This window comes from Tiliqua scincoides, chromosome 3 (genome assembly GCF_035046505.1).
Source record: "Tiliqua scincoides isolate rTilSci1 chromosome 3, rTilSci1.hap2, whole genome shotgun sequence".
In the NCBI taxonomy this organism is placed as follows: Eukaryota; Metazoa; Chordata; class Lepidosauria; order Squamata; family Scincidae; genus Tiliqua; species Tiliqua scincoides.
This window is the reverse complement of record NC_089823.1, coordinates 133,452,238-133,478,797: the sequence shown is the minus strand read 5'-3', so window position 1 is coordinate 133,478,797 and position 26,560 is coordinate 133,452,238. Positions and strand designations below refer to the sequence as shown.

The 26,560-nt window shown below is 41.2% G+C and overlaps 1 protein-coding gene across 3 annotated transcripts in view; it reads left to right on the top strand.

The window, feature by feature from the left end:
- The first annotated feature begins 5,011 nt into the window (after positions 1 to 5,011).
- The window catches only part of USP54 (ubiquitin specific peptidase 54), a 77,427-nt gene continuing 55,878 nt past the window's right edge, over positions 5,012 to 26,560 (top strand). For all 3 annotated transcript variants that reach the window (XM_066621152.1, XM_066621153.1, XM_066621154.1), the window contains exons 1-5: positions 5,012 to 5,745; positions 12,732 to 12,824; positions 20,440 to 20,574; positions 24,502 to 24,615; positions 24,722 to 24,804. In XM_066621152.1, the coding sequence (XP_066477249.1) occupies positions 5,599 to 5,745; positions 12,732 to 12,824; positions 20,440 to 20,574; positions 24,502 to 24,615; positions 24,722 to 24,804 (572 nt within the window). In that variant the 5' untranslated portion in view covers positions 5,012 to 5,598. The remainder of the gene's footprint in view (positions 5,746 to 12,731; positions 12,825 to 20,439; positions 20,575 to 24,501; positions 24,616 to 24,721; positions 24,805 to 26,560) is intronic.

Sequence of the window (26,560 nt, the reverse complement as noted above, 5' to 3'; positions counted from 1 at the left end):
TCTCTGTGAAAGAGCACTAACTACATTTTGTTCACAGAACAATTTCCTGTCCAGAAACAGGCTTGGAAAAACTAGTTCTGCTTGTTTTGCAGCAGAATCCATCTGTATACAGCACTGATTGACTGGCAAATCCTGACATCATACAAATTGACTTCTCCTGTTCCCTTGACCAGTTAAAAAGATGGCTGTACTTCCACATAAAAATATCCCCAATGAATGTTGAGTTGAACACTGTGCTTCAGAAAAAGAAAAGGTGCACAACCCAGTTGGAGCATAATAGTATGTGGTGCGGATATCAGACAGATCACTGAGTTACCATTAGATTCACTAATTTGTGTACCTGTGAAATATGAGGACCAAGGAACATGGGGTTTATGTCATAGGTGCTAAAAAATTAGGCAAGTCCTGTTTTAAGGAACATCTGTATTCCGTGTCTCTGATCCTTATTAGCACCTCAGAAGTGGGAGAATGGTATGGAGGGTCCTGGGTCATGCTTGACACAGCACCCAGTCCTATCTAACTTTCCAGCACCAATGCAACTGCAGTGCGGCCCTGAAATAATTAATGTTCCCTTACCTTGAGGCGGCCTCTGTGGAGTGGCGTATCTGTGCCATGTGGCATCCAGGGGCATAAATTTTTTAACACCCCCTAGAAGGTCTTAGAAAGTCACTTCCCATTTTTGTGAAAACCAGAAGTGCCTTTCTAAGCCCTCTTGCAGGTCTTCTGAGGATTGGGAAGGCTGTGCACAGATTCCCCAGGTCTCAGAAAGGCATCCCCCTGACACCCCCCCTAGCCATGGTGTCTGGGGCAAGTGATGCCCCCACCCCTCTTAGTTACGCCACTGCCTTCTTAAATGCCCACCACCCAAATGCATCAGCATGCAAATGCATCAGCACTAGAAAGTTGAATAGGGTTGGGTCCACAGTGTCTACTCCCATTGCTCTCTGATCATGATCTCATGGAAAATATATCTGCAGAAAAATATATCTCCTGTCTCCATTTTCAGGTGAACAGGCCTAGTTTTGGTTTACCACCATTTCTGAGTTTGATTTAAAATCTGAGTTTGCTCAGCTTGATTTATTTTCTGGCTACTGTGGTAGTTGACTGTGGTTTATTTGCCACATATTGTGTGTGTAAACACAATTACATACTTGTGTGTTTGAACTTAAGGAGAACTAAGGAGCTAAGAACTAAGAACGTAAGGAGAACCAGTTGAATGGCCCAGAGTTTCAGCCAGTTCATATTTCTCCATTTTTCTAGGAAGGGTTTCTGGTCACTGTGCTCGCCAGCTATACTGATTAGCATTTATAACCAGAACATTCAGACTTCTTCAATAGGATGAAAGCTGGAATCATTCTTGCTCCTTTAGATGTAGACTGATAAATGTTCTAAAATATCTGTAATTCAACCTATTGCATCCTCACCATCCTCAAGACCATAATTTAAGAGGCAGAATGAATACCTTCTCATTCAGTTTTTTCTCACAACCACATGAACAACAACTAAGAACAACTCAGCAGCAATGCACTTGTCAACAGCTGTAGTCGCCTTGTGACTATAGCTGTAGTCATGTTCTTTCTCTTCCTTCTATTTTTTTTTACCTCCTTTGGAACATTGCTCTCATTTTCATAGAGTGTGTCACAAGGTTCGGACTCCTTTTTTCTCAATTTCTGCTTTTGTGGATCATCCTATATGGGTTTGATGCTTTCTCCCCCTTCGCATACCTAAGTAATTAACAAGGCTGTTTCTTAAGTCTGTGTAAAGGAATAGTGGTCACTGATTTCACTGCATGAAGTGCTGCTTGGGTTGGCATTGAGTCTTGAGCGAAGAGCTGGGCTGGCATTGGAAATTGCTTTGAAATCATTCTTGTACGTTGTTTAGTGTTTAGGAATGCTGCAAAACAGGCTTAGTCTTTGTACTTGCATTCTCTTAAGGAAGGTTTATGAGTAGTTAGGATGCAGCACTGAGAACAAGGGATGATTTGTCTACAGAATATGAATTACACTTGCCTACTTCATAGGGATGTTGAGACTTAATTGTATAACCTGATCCTCTGATAAGTGAAATGAATGGACAAAATGCCCATTAGAAGATAATGACCAAAGCTTATATCTAATTTGCACATTTTTTTCCTCCCTGCACAGAGTTCTAATGTAATGATAGGCAGCTGGAGATCCAGGGACCAAATCCAGTTTACAGATGCTTTCCATCTGGCCCCCATTGATACGCTGTGTGTGCACACACATGTGCCTCTTTAGACATTTTGTACCAAACTGAGACACTGCTGAAGGGCTCTAACTGTCTCGCTTGTTGTATGGGCAACAAGAGAAGCTCTGGCAGAACCCTCCAGTATGCACCTCCGATCCATACTTCCTATGCCTAGGCCTGCATATTGGAAATATTAGTGAGTGACTGAGGTGCTCTACCAAAACCTCTAGTGTAGTTCACACGGCGGAGTGGGGAGGAGGAAATTGAAGAGCCTTTTGCCTGTACCTGCTTATGTGAGAGTCACCCGGTGGGTGGAGTCCTGCAAGTCTATATTGGTCTTGCAGCCGTTGATCAGTTGAAAATGTGACCCCAATTAAAATAGTAGCTAATCTGGAGACAAATGGCTAAAGAAAAAAAATTAAGTCTGTTTTAAAAACATCTCACTGAGGAGAATTCATTTGGAGAATGCTATGTTGCCCCATGTTTGTGAGCTGTAATTTGCTTTGTTATAACTTTATTTGAGACATGTGCCATTGATTGATGAGAATTGTTATTGTTACTTTCTGAATTATTTTGCAGGAAAATAGCAGAGCAGAATAAAGGAAGTTCACAGTGTCAGTAAATTTATGTTTCAGATGGTAGAGCAGGTACGGCATTCAGCCTCACTCTGTGGGGCTGATGGATCCATGTGAGGCTGTCATACTTGGCTGTCTCACTCTGTTACAGCTCTGGTACAGTGACAATATCATTGTGGAGCTGACAGAACCCTAGAGGGCCTCGTCTGATTTGCTGTAAGGGAGGGGGTGGGGTTACTTGGGTGGGAAGGTTTAAAAACAAAGACAGTGAGGTGAGAAGAGGAGGATGGAGCAGATGGAGAAATGAGGGAGAAGCAATGAGAGTTGCAACCAGTAGATCAGGAGAAGGACAGGAGAAAGAAGCTGGGAAAAGAAATATAGAAATATAAGGTGCAGGCAAGCAGGGAGAGAGAGACTTGGGAAGACATGCTGAAGAGGGAAGGAGTTGAAGGTATGGACAGAGGAAGGGGTGCAGGGTTTTCCACAGGCTGCAGCCTCCATGAGGGCAACCTGTCCACCAAAAATTCCCAGTTGGGTCTATCAACCCCCGACCAGCATGCCCAATGGCAGAGAGACTTGGTGTAAGACCTGGCAATCACTTTTCCTCAGTGAGCTTAACTAAGGGAAGAGACTCTGTCGGGCCAACTAAGGATGATTTGTTGAATAAACCCATTCCCCCCTTGTTTGACATGTAATCCAGAGTGAGTGTTATCCTTCTGAAAACCCGGCTGTCACACACCCTTCATTGTGGATCTTCCCTTTTAGGATGAGGTGAAAGGGTGGGGTCTGCGGTAGCAAGCTTAGATGATTTTCTAGAAATGTGGCTTCCTTTTATTGCCTCGTCTAATAAGGACCTAACTGCTATATTAGACATGTATCTAAATGTCAGATGTCTTTCTGGTTTTATATTTGAAGACTTTTCTGACTTCTTAACCTGACATCATGCTTTATATGCCTCTTTCCAATGACCTAATAATTCTTACTTATTTCTTTACCTAAGAACATTACCTAATGTTCTTACTTTTCTATAGCTGTTTTGTTTTCCTTGTGTTGGTTTGTTTTTATCCATTCCGGTTATTTTGTAAAACTAAACTTTAAAAATTAAAATAGGGAGTTTCATAAGTTACATAAGCATATTGTTCATGGAATGTGTTCGTTGCTGTGTCATGAACCTATTTGAGATGATAGCGCAAATTCATTTTTTAAAATGAAAGGTTATATTGTGAGTTCTTCAAACTGTACTTCTGCCTTGATCTGGTCATTGTTCATCCACACTGAATTATGTTTCCTAACAGTGGGGTGGTATGTCATCCACATAATCACTCCTGATTTATTCATAGGGGTGTTCGAAAACAGTGTTATTTTACTCAGAAGTAAGTTCATTGTGTTCTGGAATACTTAGGGCCCAATCCTATCCAGCTTTCCAGCACTGCCAGTGAGGTGTGTTTTGCATCCTGATGTGGGGGAGGGCAGTCATGCAGGCCTCCTCAAGGTAAGGGAAAATTTGTTCTCTTACCTCAGGAGTGCACTGTGGCTGTATCGGATTGGGCCCTTAGGCTGTGGTTCTTCCTTATTTGCAGGAAACAAACACCTCTGTTTATTCCTTAAGCACATACTGCTCTTTGTAGCTTTTCCAAAGCTTATTTGTAGCTTCTCTGCTAGTTTTGGACAATGTGCTATCTGAATTTTAAAAACTTCTGGCTTCAGGAGGCAAGCTATGCTTTGGAATAAAATAAAATTTGAAAAAGTGTTAGACTCTATTACATAATTGAGTTCTACGTCTACCATCTCTTCAGTACTCAGCAGGGATTTGGGACCTTATGGCTAAAGTTTTGGGCGACTTAAAAGACATCTGGGAGTACGTGTGTAGAGTGAGATACTGTAGCTAGTCCTGTATGTTGCACCTTAAGTTTAAATTTTTCTATTGTGCTAGTTAACCCAAATGTCTTATTAGAGACGTGTCTACAGAATTTACTGCGGTAATCCTTCTTGGCTGCAATGCTTTGATGTCAGTGGGGTTTGTTTGTTATGTTTTGACTCTGTTCCCAAGTTTCTGGTAGGAGGTGAAGCAATGCTGATCTTGGCAGAAGACAACAAAACCAATTGAGTAATTAAGTGACGTAAGCCTCTGATTATTTCTTTCTCTCTCTCAAACTTTCTGGCACAGCTAGGCATTCCACTTGGGAGAAAGAGAGTAGTAGAAGAAACTGTTCCAGTGCTGCACAGGAAGTTAAAAGAACTTCAGGAAGGCCTTCTCTATTCAAAGGACGTTATCCTGGAATGTATCCCTTGCTTGACATGTAAGAAGCAGAATTGCCAGTATCAGTATTCCAGCGAGAGACCTCGGAGAGCAAGCGACAAGAGCTTGAGTTTTTGCTTGCCTACTCTTCTTCTTTTGGGGGTTTGCTCATCAGTCTTTGAAAAGTACAAAAGGGTGACAAGAAGTTATTTTTGCTTGTTCTCAGCTCTGGCATTATTTGCAGAAGTGCTCCACTTAACTTGTTTTTTAAAGATCAAGGGATGGTACAGTAGCACAGCTGTCCTTGAAAGACCATGGATTATTTTCATTTGCCTGTCTTTGTTTCAGATGTTAAGGCAGGTGTTTCCCTACATGAGCTGTAATTTTGGTGTTGGTTGGATTTGAGGAAAAATACAGTGTACATGTAGCTTCATGAAGCTACAAGTGCAAAATCTGGAGAGAGAATTTTGGTCGTGGGACTGCACAACCAGTTCTGATTTTGAATAGAAGAAAAGACCTTATTGCAATAATATGCAGGTATAAAACCACCTGTATGCTACAGAGCTAACGTGAAAGATGTCTTGGAAGAGGAATTATTTTTCTGTTGGACGCGGCAATGTCCAAGGAATGTTCACTCCACGTAATACAACATCTATAGCACCTAGTAAAGGTCTCAGCAATGAGCCAGGACAGAATAGCTGCTTCCTAAATAGTGCATTACAGGTAAGAAAGAATGTGTGCTTCTGTCTTTTTTTAAAAATACATACACTCCATTTTTTAAAACTTCTGTGACTAAGACACTGCTTGATAGCATCTGCATTGCAAAGTAGCAAGACCAAACTTTTGGGTTCTGACTGCAATCTTTTCTAATCTCTAGTATGATTAAATGTTTTGTATTTTGAATTTAATTTCTCATCTGTGTATCATACATTGACTAAAACTTTTGAAATGGTGGTAGTTTTAAAACTTTGTAATATTAATCAGTCAGAAAAGCATGTGGAAATCTCTTCTAATTTCTCTTTCCCATGCATTTTATAATCAATTGCTTTTGGAAAGAAATAGTTTTTATCTTTTCTGTGTGAACTCAAGCACAAATAAGAGTTTTTTAAAGTGATAGCAAATGTTACTTGGAAATAGTATTATGGTAACTGGAGAGTCCACAATTTAGATTGTATCACTTTTAAAAACAATACTGTTGTGGTGATTGTACAAAACAACTCTGGATATCTATTTAACTGGAGTTTTTGTCAATTGAAATATATTTCCTGGCAACAAATATTTATTTATTGTCCCTTATTTAATTAAACAATTTGTTCAGTAAGAGTTTCTGAAATGGTATTTTTTGTTCTAGCTTTATAAAAGGGATATTAAAGAATTTGATTCAATTCTTTGCTTAATGTATAGCAGCCCTCAATATTAGAGCCTGGATTGCCACCCAGTTGACTTTGCTTACATGAGATTGTTAGCTACCTAGTTCTGCTATTAGCAGAGTGACAGATTGAGAGAAATATGCTCTTGAAGTTTGGGGACAGAAATATGGGGGAGGCGATAGTGCAAATGTGGCTTCAGTTTGATGAATGGAGTTGGATTTCGGAGTGTGCCATTAGTACAGGATGGACATTTCATGGGAAATTGTTGTGCCAAAAACTCAAGGTAAATTAATAGGTACAAAATGACAGTCACTACCTGTTGTGGCAGTGAATTTCACTGGTTAATTATGCACTGTGTTAAGAAATACCTCTCTTCCATATAGTGCAGACACTCGCCCATAAGTTGACCCCACAGATAAGTCGAGGGCAGGTTTTGAGCCAACAATCATGGAATTTTCTATGACCCTTGGATAAGTTGGGGGTTAAACTTAGGGGGGTGTCTGATTGTAGTTTTGTCTGATTTTACCCAAGGCCAGATCCTGAAAAATAACCTACCACTAATTGTTACCTAAGAACTGTAGTCTCTAATTTATTAAAAACATATGATCTTTTACTAAGATACATTTTTATTCTTTTTAAATTCTGGTCTTCATCACCTTTTTGTAAGCACTATCAGAGTAAGTGCACTGTAAACAACGTACCAGTAAAACAGTGGTTCCCAACCTGATATTCATGTACTCCCAGGGACACTCAACAGAACCTTTAGGGATACTTGAAAAAGAATGGCATAATGGCAGGAAAAGGCAGGTCATGCTCCAGAATGCTTTGCAGGGCCAACAAGGCAGGAAGGAAGGTAGCTAGTTGGTGGGGCTTTCACAGTCAATAGCTAGTTTTTGGTCATCAATTCATGTATGAACCAGTGATTGAAAACCAGCACAGTAAAAAAACTGAAACGTAATATGGAAAGTGATTAATCACCCAGAATTTCTCAGCACACTTCTGGTGCAAAACATTGCAAAGGCAGAGCCTTCTGTTCTTCAAACAGATGAAAAGAGAAAGCACTGTAATAAATACATGAAGTCTGTGTTTTCATATGGGGGAGATGAGGGCTTGTACAAACATTTTGCTAATAGGAAGGGTACAATTTATGGAAATAGGCTACCAAGGGATATGCAAGTGTAAAAGGTTGAACCATGAATCAAATCCACCTTTAAGGTGTCTGGCGTGTTAAACCAGAAGCTCTACATACAACATATAACACATTACTGGGAGTGTGCAATTCAATTCACAGAGAGGTGCAGCTGCATATATTTGCAACCCTTTTTACTCAGAAGTAGACCCACTGCTTGCCATAGATGTTATTCTTAAGTAAGGGTGCATTGAATTGTAGCCTGCTTCAGATGGAAAGGAGGATTCCCATCCTGGTGTTTCAAAAAACAGAGAACCAGGCTGCAGCAGTAGGAAGGAGAATAAAAGGTTAACTTTGGCTGGAATGCCCTAGTTGCTGTAGAAAGGATCTCTTCAGTGCCTACCTGCTGCCTGAGAAACAAAACTTTTCAGAGTTGAAAGGCTCTGCCCTCTGATTGGCCCGGAGATAAGGCGAAGTGATAATTGGAGCTTGATTACTTGGCAAAAATTTCACTTACTATACTATATGTGAGTATCTGTGGTAATTTTGTAAGCCTCTGTCATTTCCCCCATATTCTTTTTATCTCTAAACTAAAAAACAAACCAAAAAAGCCAAACTTCATCTTTTTCTCTTATGGTAGATGCTTCAAACCCCCTGACCATTTTGTTTGCCTTTTTCTGAACTTCTTTCCAATCCTATGATGCCTGTTTTTTGTTATGTTGCTGTACTTACAGATATGTATAGAGACATTCAATGTGGCAGTTTTATCTTCTGTCCCTTTCCTCATAATTCCTAACTGTTTTTGCATTTGTCACTCACTGAATTAACATTTGTCATGGAGGTATGTGCCATGGCCCCAAGATTTCTTTTCTGATTAGTCAGTCACTGACAGCTCAGACTATTAGTGTATGTTCCCTGGTAGAGGAAGGGTATTCTGTTAAACTGGGGAATCCTCTCATGCCAGCACAGGTAGGGTCAAACCTTAAACAGCTTCTCTTCGGTGCGGGAGCTAACCGTTCATTCCCTTTTCAGCCCTGCTTTTGCAAGGGAAGGTCATTGACGTTTGGGCTTGCAGTCCACCCCTTGTCAAACTATTTATTTATTTATTTTTTAAATAGAGTTTTTGAGCTCGTATTGTTGCTGGTCTCAGCGATAGGTCCAGGTCGGAAGAGTGTTTGGAGTGTTTTGCCCCAGTGTACATCTTTGTATTGAACCCTTTTGACATTTTGTTGCCCTTTCACTCTGTGAATAGGGAATAAGAACATAAGAACATAAGAACAGCCCCACTGGATCAGGCCATAGGCCCATCTAGTCCAGCTTCCTGTATCTCACAGCGGCCCACCAAATGCCCCAGGGAGCACACCAGATAACAAGAGACCTCATCCTGGTGCTCTCCCCTACATCTGGCATTCTGACTTAACCCATTCCTAAAATCAGGAGGTTGCGCATACACATCATGGCTTGTACCCCATAATGGATTTTTCCTCCAGAAACTCGTCCAATCCCCTTTTAAAGGCGTCTAGGCTAGACGCCAGCACCACATCCTGTGGCAAGGAGTTCCACAGACCGACCACGCGCTGAGTAAAGAAATATTTTCTTTTGTCTGTCCTAACCCGCCCAACACTCAATTTTAGTGGATGTCCCCTGGTTCTGGTATTATGTGAGAGTGTAAAGAGCATCTCCCTATCCACTCTGTCCATCCCCTGCATAATTTTGTATGTCTCAATCATGTCCCCCCTCAAGCGTCTCTTTTCTAGGCTGAAGAGGCCCAAACGCCGTAGCCTTTCCTCATAAGGAAGGTGCCCCAGCCCCGTAATCATCTTAGTCGCTCTCTTTTGCACCTTTTCCATTTCCACTATGTCTTTTTTGAGATGCGGCGACCAGAACTGGACACAATACTCCAGGTGTGGCCTTACCATAGATTTGTACAATGGCATTATAATACTAACCGTTTTGTTCTCAATACCCTTCCTAATGATCCCAAGCATAGAATTGGCCTTCTTCACTGCTGCCGCACATTGGGTCGACACTTTCATCGACCTGTCCACCACCACCCCAAGATCTCTCTCCTGATCTGTCACAGACAGCTCAGAACCCATCAGCCTATATCTAAAGTTTTGATTTTTTGCCCCAATGTGCATGACTTTACACTTACCGACATTGAAGCGCATCTGCCATTTTGCTGTCCATTCTGCCAGTCTGGAGAGATCCTTCTGGAGCTCCTCACAATCACTTCTGGTCTTTACCACTCGGAAAAGTTTGGTGTCATCTGCAAACTTAGCCACTTCACTGCTCAACCCTGTCTCCAGGTCATTTATGAAGAGGTTGAAAAGCACCGGTCCCAGGACAGATCCTTGGGGCACACCGCTTTTCACCTCTCTCCATTGTGAAAATTGCCCATTGACACCCACTCTCTGCTTCCTGGCCTCCAACCAGTTCTCAATCCACGAGAGGACCTGTCCTCTAATTCCCTGACTGTGGAGTTTTTTCAGTAGCCTTTGGTGAGGGACCGTGTCAAACGCCTTCTGAATGTCCAGATATATAATGTCCACGGGTTCTCCCGCATCCACATGCCTGTTGACCTTTTCAAAGAATTCTATAAGGTTTGTGAGGCAAGACTTACCCTTACAGAAGCCATGCTGACTCTCCCTCAGCAAGGCCTGTTCGTCTATGTGTTTTGAGATCCTATCTTTGATGAGGCATTCCACCATCTTACCCGGTATAGATGTTAGGCTGACCGGCCTATAGTTTCCCGGGTCCCCCCTCTTTCCCTTTTTAAAAATCAGTGTGACATTTGATATCCTCCAATCTTCTGGTACCGTGGCCGTTTTGAGGGACAAGTTGCATACCTTAGTCAAGAGATCTGCAACTTCATTCTTCAATTCCTTAATAACCCTTGGGTGTATGCCATCAGGGCCCGGTGACTTATTGATCTTTAATTTATCAATGAGGTCTGAAACATCTTCTCTTTTAACCTCTATCTGACTTAACTCCTCGGTTAGGAGGGGCCGTTCGGGCAGCGGTATCTGCCCAAGGTCTTCTGCCGTGAAGACAGATGCAAAGAACTCATTTAATTTCTCTGCCATCTCTAAGTCTCCTTTTATCTCCCCTTTCCCTCCCTCACCATCCAGAGGGCCAACCGCTTCTCTGGCGGGTTTCCTGCTTCTAACATATTTGAAGAAGCTTTTATTATTCCCCTTAATGTTGCTGGCCATGCGTTCCTCATAGTCTCTCTTGGCCTCCCCTATCACCTTCTTACATTTCTTTTGCCACAGTTTATGTTCCTTTTTATTCTCTTCATTAGGGCAAGACTTCCATTTATGGAAGGAAGCTTCCTTGCCCTTCACAGCCTCTCTAACTTGGCTGGTTAGCCATGCGGGCACTCTCCTGGATTTAGTGGAACCCTTCTTTCTTTGCGGTATACACCTCTGCTGGGCCTCTATTACTGTTGTTTTAAGCAGCCTCCATGCACTTTGGAGAGATTGGACTCTCCAAATCTTGCCCATGTGTAAAATATTTATGATCCTTTTAGCACATCATCAGTTGGGTGCCTTCCTTAATACTTGCTATCTCAATTCTTGCCATACAGTGAACCCTCAATTTAACAAACTTCGATTAAATAGACATTGGAGAGAAACATTTTCTGCTTCATTAAAAACTGATAATCTGCTCATGCATATCTCCCTTGCCTTCAGTACATTTGGATTCAATGGACTTTTGGCATTAATGGACACCCCTTCCCCCATTAGTTTGTTAAATCAAGGGGTCACTGTAATTACACAGGCCAACACACATTTTGCTTTCTTAAACGTTACACCAATTCCTGGGTATATATTGGGATGCTGATTCCAAAAATGGCATCTGTTTTGCGCTATCACATCTAGTTTTGGAGACATGGCATAGTCTCTTTAGTGAATGGTTCAAGCAGCTTCCTCATGAGGAAGCCTACACCATGGCTTCCTCATGAGGAAGCTGCTTGAACCATTCTCTAAAGAGGCTATACTATATCTCAAAAACTAGACGTGATAGGGCAAAATGAATGCCATTTTTGGAATCAGCACCCCAATTTCATATCAAACCACCATAAAGTTCGGGAAAAACTTTTCTGACCCTCAATTTTGTAGGCTTATGTTATCTAATGTTATATAGATAATATAATTATCTAATGTTTGCTGCGTTCCTCTAATACTCCTGAATTTTTCTGTAATTCCAGTGTCATTACCACCATAATGCACAGTGCCAGCAGACCCCTGCTATTTTTCTTTTAGTTTGGTTTAATTAAATTGGAGTTAAGTACCAATTATAAAGGACTTTGAAATTATTCTTATAAAGATCGTGGACTTGCTCATTAGTTAAAAAGTTACTAATTTCTATTAACTTGGTTGTACCTATTTCTCCATTTATTTTTCTACTCTTAAATACTGTATCTCCAATATTTCTTTTAGATAATTGTCCCTTATTTTTAACTATATCAAGAATTTTTTCAAATAATTTTCTGCTTACATTGTCTGCTTACGTTAAACAGAGTTTAAAGTGTCTTAGTTTGAACTACTGTACTCAACTAATTGGGCTGTCTTTAGAATATTGGAATAATATCTCTTCAGTTTTAAAAAAAATCCTGCAAACTCCAACACTTTTCCATAAACGTTGCTGATGATGGAGATTACAAAATGTACACACAATTGTGTTTCTGTGGTGGTGATTGTGCATATTTTATGATGTCATTGTAAATTGCCCTGGGAACATCACTGAAGGTAAGGTATATAGCCTAAGTACCAAGTTCAGATATTTTTCAACTCGTATTTCAGAGTTCTTTAGAATCCATTGTGTCCAGTTTCCCTTTCTATATCATAATGAAGCTTTCAAAAGTTTTTCCAAATTTTAATTATTTTTGATAATGTGAAAATCAAGTGCTTTGGTCCATGCTGCTATGTATTGAAAATTTTCAAACTTGGTTTATTGTGATATAACATATACTGCAATCCTGAACTTCTTACTCTTATCTTTAAGAGAATTTTTTTCTCCTATTATGTTAGATTAAATTTTAGGATAAATATAGATAAGGTTAAGAAAAACCAGTAATCCTACCACTAGATTAATCATGAAGACACTTAAATACTTTTAATGATTTATTATACCCTACCTTTGTAATCTAAAACTTTCTGAAATGGATTTTTAGTTTTTAAAACTTGTTCTACTTTGCTTTTCAGGTTCTCTGGCACCTTGATATTTTTCGGCGTAGTTTTCGACAACTTACAACACACAAATGCATGGGAGATTCCTGTATATTTTGTGCTCTCAAAGTAAGTAACACAGTGAATTCATGTGTGTGTGGGGGGGGGGGGGTCTCCTAGTTCATTGGATGAAAGGACATGCCTGTATTAGATGCTTCTAAAAGAGCCTTTGGTGTTGTAACAGCATCATTTTACGATTTCATAGTCTGTTCATATCTTGAATAGTGAACAGTTTTGGTTACCATTTCAGAAGTTACATCATTGAGCTGGGGGGAAAAAATAGTTGAGGGTAGCAAAAATTGTCAGGTCAGAGATAGAAGAGCTTCAATTTTTTGTCTCTCAACTTTGAAACAAGATGACTAGGGGCGCAGTACTGACCCAGGGTTGGGCCAATGCAAGTCCCTTGCGCTGGCCCAGGAGTGTTGCAGACATGCCGTAAAACACGTTTGCGCCTCCTCCACGGCGCCCTCCACGGCGCAGGGATGTGCACTGGCCCGCAGAGGCTGAATCCAGCCTCCACGCTGACTCTACTGTGGAGCCTTGTGTCAGCCGAGCTCGGCTGACTCAAGGCCCTGGGGTGGGCAGGGAGAAGGCAGGTGGGAGGTGTTCTAGGGCAGGCAGAGGGTGGTCCCGGGAGCAGGTGAGTGGGGAGCAGGAGGAGGGTCTGGAACTCAGCTCTTATGCTGGATCCCAACACACATTCCCGAGCAGTGCAGAGCCGCTTAAAGTCGCTCCACTCTCCTCGGACTAGTGCCACCTCAGGAGCCCTGTAGTTTCTCCTTGCCTCCGGCTGAGGCACTTTGGTGCCCTATCTTGCGCCCTATCTTGCCTCCTGGCCTGCCTGTTCCAGCTCAAGATAGAATTGTGCTGTAGGTCTGTGAAATATTGGCACATTTGGTATAAAAAAGAAGGGAAAATTTGGAGTTGCTTTTTCACATCTTTGTTGAAGTCACTTCTGCTGTGTTGTGGCATTATAAAATGAGAAAGAATAGGTAGCCCTTTGTATCTATTAAGGAGTGGTAGTTTTTGTCGGTTAAATTTAAGGAAGAAATCTCTCTTGATTCAGTTACCTCACAAAAGCACCTATTTTGAGGTAATATACGAACTTGAATTTAAAATGGTTATTGGGAGATGACTGATCAATTAAAATATCTTTAATTGATATTAAAGATATTATCTTTAAATACCTACTATTTCCTAGTAAATTGAAAAACTGCAACTTACAAAACAGTATATGACAGGTTTAGAAAAAAGATTATACTATGTATGGAATATGATGTGATTAGTTATTGTGGTGGCAAATATAACTAAAACAAAGGGAATGGATGTTTCAATGATTAGTAAGGTAAATTAGCCTGATGAATTCTTGCTTGAGGAAAAGCATATCTCAGTATCTATTCTGTGGGACGGTAGGGTATTGTATTTTTATAAGCTCTGAAGATCTGGAATAAGAGTCTATATTTTTGCCTATCTAATGCTGTGTACTAATTATTGAATAAACATTGTCATGCTTATTGCATGCGTTTCATGTTCTAATCACAGGTAGGGGGCAAAGGAAATCACCAATGAGTAGTCATACTGTCATTTACTTTGGGAAGTTTTTTCCACTAAGAATTAAGATGTTTCACAACTTGAAATTCCCATCTGGGCAAAAATGCAAAATGTGAGCCCTAACTGACTGATGGCTAACTGCCTGTTTTCCTCTTCTGCCAAGTATTATGCCTGGCAGCATAATACGGGGTACAAGCCATGATGTGTATGCGCAACCTCCCGATTTTAGAAATGAGTTATGTCAGAATGCAAGATGCAAGGGAGGGCACCAGGATGAGGTCTCTTGTTATCTGGTGTGCTCCCTGGGGCATTTGGTGGGCCGCTGTGAGGTACAGGAAGCTGGACTAGATGGGCCTATGGCCTGATCCAGTGGGGCTGTTCTTATGTTCTTATGTTCAGCATGAGGGTAGCTCACATTTGCAAACTTCTGTGCTGTCACACCTTGGCAAAGCGCCAACACAGGTTGCAGCTAGGGGGTTCAATTCTGGCACAGGTCAAAGGGGAGTCAATTCCAGATGTGTGTTGAAGCATACCAGGGCCAGGTTGCAGAGTAGGCAAATGAGAATTACAAAGGGTTCGAGCAGAGGGTTTAATTAAGAACAAACTGGTGCTTAGATGCCAGATTGACCAGACAAAGCAAGGCAGTCTGTAATTGTAATTGTTACTCAACAGGTTAAGTTGCTCAGACCTGGAGCAGCAGTTATGTAGAGCTAGTCAGGTCCCTATTGGTTCTTCATATTGCTCAGTCTGACTGAAGTGATGAACAACAAAACAAGTCTTTGACCAGCATAGGTGTGGCACTGCAGAATAAGAAACATCTGGCCAGTAATTCCTTTGGCCTGTAAGTTGTCCTGGTGGTTCTGGGAGTAAGAAATCTGAATGCTGGCGCCTGACTTTCTGGTTTGAGTCCCTGGTACCTTACAGGTCCATGGCAATTCTTGAGATCTTCTAGGACTGTTTTGGAGCAAAGGTAGGCTAGACTACACCATTTTGTGCTTTCCATTTTTTCACACACTCTCAAAGGGCCCAATTCTATCCAAACATCCAGCACTGATGCAGCTGCAATGCAGCCCCAAGGTAAGGAAATACATGTTCCCTTACCTTAAACAGGTCTCCATGATTGTCCCACCTCAAAATGCAATGTACCCCCCACTCATTGGTATGGCTTCATCAGCATTGAAAAGTTGGGTAGGATAGGGCCCTAAACAGATTTCAAATAGATCAGCAATTCCCAGACTGTGGGTCTCGGGTTCATCAGTGGATCACAACTCAATTTTTAGTGGCTCATGAAACTGACAGGGCAGATTAGGTAGCAGTGTACCCCCTCCCCCAAACCACAGGTTGTTTAATCCACAAAGCATATAGCCTAATCACCATTATAACCACAGAAGCTTGAGGGGCTGATAAAGTGAAACTTTTATTTTGGTGGGTCCGGATGCTAAAATGTTTGGGAACCACTGAAATACAATAGTTGGTTGTAAAAGTAAGTATATGGTAAAATACAATGGTATTGTAGGAGCAAAAGAGGAAGCAAACACTCTCTTCAAGTGTTGAAAGTTGCTGTAAATTACATTTCTAGATGTACTTCATAAGCTACTGAAAATAAATGCCTGTTGGTTCATTTCTATGTTGTACTTTTTGGCTACGCTTAGGCAAAGCCATAAGATTTCGCTTTGTATGCGCCTTCCACTTGTAGACTATAACTAGGACTTCTTAAGAAGAAAATCTGTCACATTTGAATACTCAACTTGATAGTGTAATGGCAATGTAAATCTGTTTCTTGAAAATCTTGGTTCAAGACTTTTGACTTTAGATGCATCATCCACGTTGAATGTTGGTGTATAAAACTGTAGTTCAATCAGGTACCTGTTGTACCTGTTCTAGCCACATTAAATATATTGCAGGTTCCCTAATTAGAGCTGCAATCTTGAATCTTTGCTTTGGAAAACAAGTATGAGTGGTTCTGGTGGTGGCTCAAGGTTCCTCCTTTCAAGTCAGCTGTCTTAGTGACTGTAGGATTCAGCAGTACTGCCTCGACACTAGAACAGTTTTCTGATCTATTGTTCATGTTCACATCTGCTTGCACAGTCCTGGCTTTCTTTATTCATCTGCTGCATAGCTTTGGTTTGGAGTTTGTTTATCTCTGCTCATGGAAAGGGAGGGGGGAAACTGGTCCATGGTACTAAGCATGCCACAAAGAGTTTGTTTGCCTTCCAGGGATTGTAGTGCCAGGATGTAGGACAGAGGGTGTTTTGTTGTTGGTTGAGAAGAATGAAGCATTGATTTGTAGATTCTAGTAGAGGTTCTGTATTAGTTTTTCCCCCCTGTGTAACAAAGACAGGAAGAATTAACTTTCCAGGCAGAAAAGGGTGTTTTCTGAGGTGAAAACCAACACACAGTGTTTAGACTGACACCAGGACAAAAAAAAGTATTCAGGTTTTTGGCAGTGAAGTCTATATTATGTAGGCAGAATCAGTTATGTGTTATTGCACACATCTACTTGCACTGCTCAAGCTGTTTTTGAAGCTCTTGTACAACCACAGGCCAAAATGTTCTCTTGTAATCATGCGGTCTACTTTGTCTGTTCAATGTGATATCACATGTTTTTTTTCACTATAATAAACCTATTATTTGATGGCAGATTCCCCCACCCACCCTATGCATGGAGTCTTTTTTTTTTTAAAGAGTCAGAGGTTCTTTTTGGTTGATAATAGTGCCCATCAGGTGCTCCTTGGACTGATTTAAAGATGGCAAGTGTTTCAGTTTATATCAGAATTTAGCAATTAACCACAGCCCTTTTCACTAGGAAGCCACCATTTGTTGAAGACTTGATTGCCTCTATGCAGTATAAAATCCTTGTCAATGAGCATGGATCATAATTTGCCCAGGTATCATGGTATCTTCTGTGATAATCATTGAACACTACACCATTCCAGGTACACTGCAATTTGGCACTTTGGCCACCATCACCATAGTGCATCAAAACAGATTGCAACTCTGGCTCCTGTTTTAGAGCAGAGTTTCTAGTTCCGACTCTGTCACTAGCTGTACTAGTAAAGATTACAGCCTTCATTCTATCACACAGTAAAACAGATAACACTGAAGGAACTTGTTGCAGTTTCAACCAGTCCGTACCATTTTTTCCTGTCCTGTACTGTGAGCAGGTCCACATCTGTCTAAGCAATTCTCTTCCTAAGCCAGCCATAGAAAATAGGACCAGAATTCTTAAGTTTACATTTCTTAAGGAAATCCGAAAGCTAATTTGGGCAAAATGGAGAAGTTTAGGCAAATAATAAAAATAGTAGATAAGGCTTCAACAGTAGCTCAGTTTCCAAATATTTAGAAAAGGAGTTCTCAAACTTTACTGTAGGCAGAGTCAAAAAACAATTATGTATGAATACACAAATGTAATGCAAGCAGCATTCCACAAGGTTCCAGATAGCAAGGTTGCCAGTTCAAGGCCACCAGCACCGTGCGACCTTAAAGCAGCTGACAAGCTGAGCCGAGTTATTCCATCTGCTCTGAGCGTGGGAGGATGGAGGCCAGAATGTGAAACCAGATCAGAAAGAAACATCTGAATGTTGTGGTTCTTGAAAGATAGAACCTTCTTTCAATTGTAAAAATCCCTATGGGGATTTAAATAGCCTGCCTATGTAAACCGCCTTGAATAAAGTCTTGAATAAAGACCAAGAAAAGGTGGTATATAAATACCTGTATATTATTATTATTATTATTATTATTATTATTATTATTATTATTCCAGATTTTGTTATGACATTATGAGGTGAGACAAAAGGGAATAAGTTTCTTTTTTTAATGTACATTTCTTACTTGTAAATATTCTTCCTTCAGTCCAGGGGGGTGCGGGGGGTGCAGACGGCACCAGGTGACATGCCAAGGGGGGTGACGCGCCCTGGGGGATGGCGTGCTAAAATCGCGGCTTTAGGAGCTACCCCGTCATGCCATACACTGTTGGATGTGGAATGTCCAGCTGAATCAATGTAAAAACCCAAGTGAAATAGCCCTTTCCAAAGTTATGGCCAAAAAACCGGAAAGAAAAAAATGCATGGAGCCCTATAGAAAGTGAAAGTGAGCCATATCGTGCATTTACTCATGAGTAGGCATACTTGCCATAGTCCGTCGGAAAGGGCAGGCTGAGAGGAATCCAACGACACTAGAATGGTCCTGATCCAATGAATGCAGCCCCCAATAAACACCCAAGAAGGAGGTCCCTTCTCCCAGCTGCGAATGTATTGAGCCCTATGGAAAGTGAAACAAAGCCACATGGCCATGTTTACTCATGAGTCGGCAAACTTGCCTTAATCTGTTGGAAAGGGCAGGCTGAAAGGACTCCAACAACATCAGAATGGTTCTGATCCAATGAATGCAGCCCCCAAAAACACAGGAGAAGGATGTCCCTCCCTCCCAGCTGCGAGTGTATTGAGCCCTATGGAAAGCTAAGCAGCCTCACGGTCGCGTTTGATCGCGAGTAGGCAGATGTGCCTTGGCTGGTTGTCAGGCCAGGGAAAGGGGAATGTGAGGACACCAGAATGGTCCCAATCCGATGGAACTGGAGCGCAACAAATGCTCCAGAAGGCAGCCCCCCCCCCACTAAAAAGGACTAAAAAAGAGGCTTCAGCTGGTAAGGGGAATGTTTTCTATTTTGCACTTCTAAAGCCAGTTGGGTCTTTATCTTGATATGCCTGAAATAGAAGAACTTTAAACTGGGCACTGGGGAGGACTGGAAATCTCACTGTTTCTTTTTTTTTGGGGGGGGGGTGTTATTGCAGGCAGACTACCGAGAAAATTCACTTATTGGAACAGGACTGGCTCCCCTTATTTAATTATTTATTTTATTTTATTTTAATTATTTATTTTAATTTGCTTGATGATGTCACTTCTGGCCATGACATCACTTCCAATGGGTCCTGGACAGATTGTCATTCTAAAAAGTGGGTCCCGGTGCTAAAAGTTTGAGAACTGCTGCAATAAGGTGTTAGTAAGTTGACACGGGGTGTGTGAGACTCTACAAGTTTTCAAAATCACTAAAATCAGAATTTGGAGGAATAACAGCATCATGTTATATATATCAATCAATGCGTAATTTCATGCAGAATGCAATGATACAAACCACATTGAAATATCTGTGTTCTAACAAAAGGTACAGCCAAAAAACCAGTGGGGGTGGGGTGATGGTACATCACCATGCCCACCACCTGGGGCGTTGCCCCGCCCACTACATGGGGTGATGCGCAGACGAATCCTGGTGTCGCAAATCCTAGTGACGCAAATCCTAGTGATGCCACTGCTTCAGTCAGAGGAATAAGGAAAGAGTTTGCTTTTCTCTATTAACTGTCTGGGTTTCTCTAGGGAGTCTGCCTGACACTTTGAAAACTGCTAATTAAACAGTGTGTATTACCATCATGGGAAAATACCTTAAAAAAATGTTCTCCAACTTCCTTTTGATGGCAATATAAATGGAGTTCAGGTTCCCTCTCTAACGTAATTAACTGATATAGAAGGCAAAATAGGGAAAAATATGCTCCGGAGGCAGGGTTTTCTCATTAAAAAACATGAAAGTTCAGCAACCCAGAAGCTCCATAGAGCTTGGGTGACATTATGTGACCTACCAAAATCCAGTTTGAAAACTGCTGATCTAGTGCTTTCTGAGTGTCCATAATGTTTCATGTGTATTTTCTTGATGTGGTAATTACAATAATCTTTTTAGGTAGTATTATCTCATATTGCATGTGGAAAGCTGAGTCTGAAAGGGAATGACTTGCCTAAGGCTACCTAGTGAGTTTATGCCAGAGGTGACATTCAAGCTGGGCAAAGTTCTGATTTCATGGCTCAGACTCTTAAGTACGTACTGCCATCAGAGTGCATGACAATATGATAAGTACTGGTAGTTGAACTCTTTAACAGTGTAATCCTATGCAGATCTGTACTCAGAAGTAAGCCCCAATGAGTTAGTGGGACTAACTTCCAGGTAAGTGTGTATAGGATTGCAACTATAGAAAAGGTTTCCATTTTTGAAAGTATGGCAAATGTGAATTTTAAATCTGAAATGCTGTAACTTTTTACTTAATTAAAAAGAGACTAACTTTTTTCTTCTCCCTCTTCCCCCATCTAGGGAATTTTTAACCAGTTTCAGTGCAGCAGTGAGAAAGTTTTGCCTTCTGATGCTCTCCGTAGTGCTCTTGCAAAGACCTTTCAGGATGAGCAACGTTTTCAGCTGGGCATCATGGATGATGCTGCAGAATGCTTTGTGAGTATGACATCTATACAATGGCTGCAGGCTTTACAGTCAGGAGTTCCTTACGTTTCTGAATGGGTACTAACGGACACAATACCCAGAAGCACTTTATGAAATGTTTTCTCAGTATACAATTTTATGCAGACCTGATAGGAAGGATAAACACTGAGCTGTGTTTCTGATAACACGTTTGGGGAGATGTCATATTAATGAACCTTACGCTACTGTAAAAGCAGATGGTGATCTAGAACTCTGCAAAACATTTTAGGACATTTAATTTAACTGAATGTATGCTAGAAAAAGGATGTGTGAAAAAGCATCCCTTTGGAATAAAATAGCCAAAGTATTAAATACTACTTTAGAAGATATATATATATACAGTGGTGCCTCGCAAGACGAAATTAATTCGTTCCGCGAGTCGTTTCGTATTGCGAAAATTTTGTCTTGCAAAGCGCGGTTTCCCATAGGAATGCATTGAAATTTAATTAATGCGTTCCTATGGGCAAAAAAAGTCAAACTTGGTTTACAAAGTGTTTATGAAGTGCTATTTAAAGGCATTCTGTATTTTTCGCTCCATGTAAAGTGAACAGCAGTCAACAGTGGCATTAAAAACCATTATCACTGTCATTAACAAATGGAGAGACTTAAAGGTTTGAGTACTCTAGTTTTCTGGAAACCCCAAGAACTCATCATTGCTAGAGTCAGAATTTATGAAGCTCATTTGCTCACAATCACTGACATCACTTTCTTCGCTGTTTTCCTCCCCCTTCCTTAGGGTGAATGTGAGCATAAACTGGCATAAAGATCCTCCCCTTCCTTAGGGTGAATGTGAGCATAAACTGGCATGAAGATCCTCCCCCTTCCTTAGGGTGAATGTGAGCATAAACTGGCATGAAGATCCCTCCCCCTTCCTTAGGGTGAATGTGAGCATAAACTGGCATGAAGATCCTCCCCCTTCCTTAGGGTGAATGTGAGCATAAACTGGCATGAAGATCCTCCCCCCTTCCTTAGGGTGAATGTGAGCATAAACTGGCATGAAGATCCCCCCCCCTTCCTTAGGGTGAATGTGAGCATAAACCGGCATGAAGATCCTCCCCCTTCCTTAGGGTGAATGTGAGCAAAAACTGGCATGAAGCATAAAAAAAAAATTTGTCTTGCGAAGCACGGTCATTAAAATTTGTCTTGCGAGTCACCAAAAATCGCAAAATGCTTTCGTCTTGCGAGTTTTTCGTTGTGCGAGGCATTCGTCTTGCGAGGCACTACTGTACTTGCCTTTTTGGAGGGAGGGGGAAAGGTAGGAGGTTAATTCAGACATCTGGAGATTTTTACTAATCTCTAGTGTAGTGTTTCTCAAACTGTGGGTTGGAACCCATTAGGTGGGTCCCCATTCATTTCAATATTTTATTTTTAATGTATTAGCCTTGATGTTATCATTGTATGTGACTGCATTTGGGGCATGTTACACATCTGTACTTTTAATATACACTTCTGTATATTCTTTTAACTATGATAGTATATGGGACTTACTCCTGGGTAAGTGTGGGTAGGATTGCAGCCTAGGATTGTTAAAAAATTTCCCGCTTGATGATGTCACTTCCGGTCATGACATAACTTCTGGTGGTTTCAAACAGATTCTCTTTCTAAAAAGTGGATCCTGGTGCTAAACATTTGAGAACCACTGCTCTAGTGGAATAAACTCATGCCTACATTCTTCAGGCCTTCAAACTTCAGTTGTTTTAGTAACCATCAAGGAGTCTACCTGAATGATTTTGTCACTGCCCTTAAGAGACTGATATTTCTATGTGAATCTGGACAAAATACTGTGGTAGTATTGGGCAAGACATTGTGCACAGACTATCAAGAGGAGAAAATGTCTTGCTTCTTGTAAGCAAACATACTTGTTGGCTATCTATTTAGTAGAGCATGCCTTCCACCTTTTCTCCATTCCCCTCCTGCTCCACACATTTATCCTGTTTTAAAAACATTTTATTAAGGTTTAGGAATACAGCTATTCTACCTTAGAGAGCATTAGTATTTAGACCAGGGTTCTCCAAACTCTGGCCTGTGGGCCAGATCTGGGGTTTGGAAAAAGCCCCCCCCCCTTGAGTGGCGTTTACCGTTCTGCATCCCTGTGCCCAGATCAGCTTGAAAGAAATGCGGCACTGCAGCAGAATGGTAAGCACTGCTCGGGACAGGGAAGGCTTTTTTGGACACAGCCATTTCCAATTTGGAGACCTGTGATTTAGAAAATCAACGTTTTTCTCAGACTCTTTTCTCAGACCCTTTGGGCACACTTTTCTAACTTAATTGAATCTGAATATCTTGGTTGACTTGGCTCCTGTTCCAGGGTTGTTCATGGTTTTGCTGCTCTTTGCTGGCTTTGTATGTTTGCTGCTTGAGAAAAAAAAAGAGAGAGAGAAGAAATATTACTGTAATTGGCTGTCAGTTCCAGGGATGGCGCCAGAGGATGGGCCTACCAGGGAATTGACCCTTCCTCATCATTTGGCTGCCACAGGACTTTCAGCAGCTTTGAAGTAAGGAAAATTTGGATTCACACAGTTACTATCGATTTTTCTTGCCTGTGCTTGAGTTGAACACAGAGTTAAGACAATTTGGAATCAGAATGCAATTCTAGATTTTCCTTTGAGTCTGCTGCAGCAGCATCTGGGATTCTCCCAGGAGCTGTCTAGAGCTGCTGGAAGCAATCCCTATCGATCTCTGGGATTGGAGACGATCTTGCTCATGTGGAAACACTCCCTCTCTACAGACAATGTGATACCAGCTGGTGTGCTCCCAGGTAGCAGGATTGCAGCCTGGGAACAACTGAGCGTTGGAAATGCTAGTGCCTGCCAAAGGCTGCCAAGTGCCTGATGAGCTGGGAAAAGTACAAGATGGAGAGTGGGCCAGCATGGGGTGAGAACAAACCAGGAAAGGACAGCCCAAGGCCTGGGTGCACATAAATAGTCCCAAGGTCCAGTGCTCCATGGCATTGGCCATGATCAATTCCATTGTGCCTAACCAAACTTGAAATGTCACAGTTGGTTATGTTAAACTATCTAATCAGCAGTAGGTAAAACTGAAAAAGGCTCTCTGTTAAAAGGGCTTGAGCCCACCGCAAAACAAAGTATATGAATTGGTGCCATCACAAAACAGTATGAGTTTGTACCAAAAACAAAACAGAATGCTCATATTGCAGGCTCGTAGACCAACATAAAGGTTCAGGAATGGGAATGCTAACAAGTTTCTGCTCAAGCCTTTTAATTACTATATATTTGATAGAAACCTCACAAAACAGTAACTTAAGTTGAACAAAAATACCTTTTGAAGGTATTTTCGTTCAGCTTAAGTTATTGTTTTGTGCTTGATCATGAAGTTGCACAAAGTCACAAAAGCTTGATTCTGCCTTTTGGCTCACTCTTTAGACCCAGCTTTGCACTTGGGCCAAACTTGCTGACTTTTGAAAATTAGTTAAAACCATTCATTCTTCACATTTCTGTACTGCCCTTCCTCCAAAGGGCTCAGGGTACATTGTTGTGTACATTGTTTCTTCTCCCCTTTTGTCCTCACAGCAGCCCTATGTGGTAGGTGAGGCTGAGAAATAGTGGCTGGCCCAAGGCCTGCCAGAAAGCTTCATGGCTGAGCAGGAATTTGAACCTGTATCTTCCAGGTCTAAGTCCAATTCCCGAACCACTACACCATCCTGGCTCTCAGGATAATGGTAAATCCTGATTTACTAGTAAATGCATACAAGGTTCATTAGTATGAAGTCCAGTGTAGAGGAAATATGTCAGAAACTGGCATTCTCTTACGTTTTGAAATGAATTTTGGAAGGAAAACTCCATCCAGCCATAAAATGTCACCTTTTGCTATGTATCTATGAGGATTTTTTTTTCTTTCCTGTAGTTAACGTATTTTTCATTTCCTTTCCCCTGAGTGCAGGAGAACCTCTTGATGAGGATCCACTTCCACATTGCCGATGAATCTAAAGAGGATATTTGCACTGCTCCTCATTGCATTTCACATCAGAAGTTTGCAATGACTTTATTTGAGCAGGTATGATGATGCAAAATCCATTTCAAGATAGTTGAATAATGCTGTGGAAACTTGCAAAGTGGAAACTTACTCAGTTTTGCCTGACAAGTTTATCATTATGGTTTAGTGTGTCTGTACCAGTTGTGGTGCCACTTCTGACCCGCTGCCCTTTATCCAGATGGTGCATTATATCTCAACCACTTCACTCTGGTGAGTCATTGCTTTTCTTCCTTTGGAAAAGGAAAAATCCCCTTTGTTTCTTTCAGCATAGGGAATGCTCTCATTAGAATTAGCAGTTCACAGAAATAGTTGCTATATAGCTATAGTTGCTATATAGCTCTTGAAACTTGGCTAGCAGTGGGACAAATGCATGTTATTTGACTGTTAGGTCAGGCAAGAAGGAATACCTGAAAGGCTGTGAAGTTCAGTTTGCCAATTGGATTCTGTTCTACGTGTTTAAGGATAGCAGATAAGTGGGAAATTACAAGCACTTTACAATCTGAGAACTCAGGTGCCACAGATGTATTTTGAACTGTCAAATTTTTAATTATGCTTTACAGTCAAGACATTCTCAAAGCAGTTTACAGGTCCCACCTCTGTATCCACAGATTTGGGACCCATGGTTTTAACTGACTTTGGCTTCCAAACCTGTAGAGGAGGCCGGACCTAAACTCCCAGACACTACCAGAGGAGTTCTCCAGTTGCATCTAGGAGCCTTTCTGAGGCCTGCAGAGACTGTGTGCAGCCTCAAAAAAGGCCTCCAGAGGTGCCAGAATGGCACTTGAGGTTTTCTGGCACCTCCAGAGGCCTTTCTGGACCGTAGAGGCCTCTACAGGCCTCAGAACACCTCTGGATGACAACCATAGAACATCTGTGGTCATGTTTGGAGGTCTTGTGGACTCTGGGAATGGATCCTCTGCATATACCAAGGTCAGGCTATATATAGCAAAAGGAATAAGAATATCATTTGCTGTCCTATATAAGCTTGAAATAATAATCAGAAGTAAAGACACCAATAGCAGCCACTGGAGGAATATATGCTGGGTTGAACAGGTACAGTTGCTAAATATATAAGAGAACCATCACTCTAAAAGGTGCCTTTTTTGCCCAGTTATCAAGGGTATAAGAACCTATACAAGGCAGATGGTGCTATGAACATGTAAAGTTGAAGTGTTCTGTATGATCTCTTAGAAGTTCAGTTGTATCTTTATCATTATGATTTTTTATCAAGAGAGGAATCATATGAATGGGTTTATGGGGAGAGACTGTAGCTCAGTCACAGTGATAAATATTAATATTTTAAAATATTCTTATGTACAGTTTTTCAGCTATGTTGTTGCTTTGCACATTTTAGGAAAAGCATCAGTTATATGTAGTAAGGAAAGTAAATTACAGTATATAGTAATGTAAATAAATGTGTTTTAGTATTCAAACTTGCATTAGCGTTTTACTATAGGTATAATGTTTGACAAGTTTCTCCCTGCCTCCCCCTCCCCAGTTTTTTATCAAGTTTGTAGCCAATCCCTCCTAGCTTTCTGTTCATTACTGTTAGTCTTCCTCCCTAACTACTAAGACTTAGGTTGTAAAGTCCTTGGGGCAAGAATCTTTCTGTTTTGCTTAACTTAAAAGCTCTATGCACTCTGATGCTAGTCGGTATCACACAGACTCCAATAATCCAAGTCTGTCCTCATGAAACACAAAATGTTGTTTGTATAAATACTGAAATATTCAAGCAGAACATCTTTAACATATCTTTTGTGGGACTGAGAAGGCAAGGAATAGTAGCCATCACTGTTGTAGGGAAAAGTGGCAGGTGCTAAAGCCCTGTACCATCACTGCTAGAAAATGCACAGATACCCTTTAGTTACTGAATCCACACCTGATGTTGCCTATGCATGTGTATGCTGTTCAGTTGTGAAGCTTAAAAATTTGCTTCTTCAACGGTAAGTTGAAATTCTGCATTCAC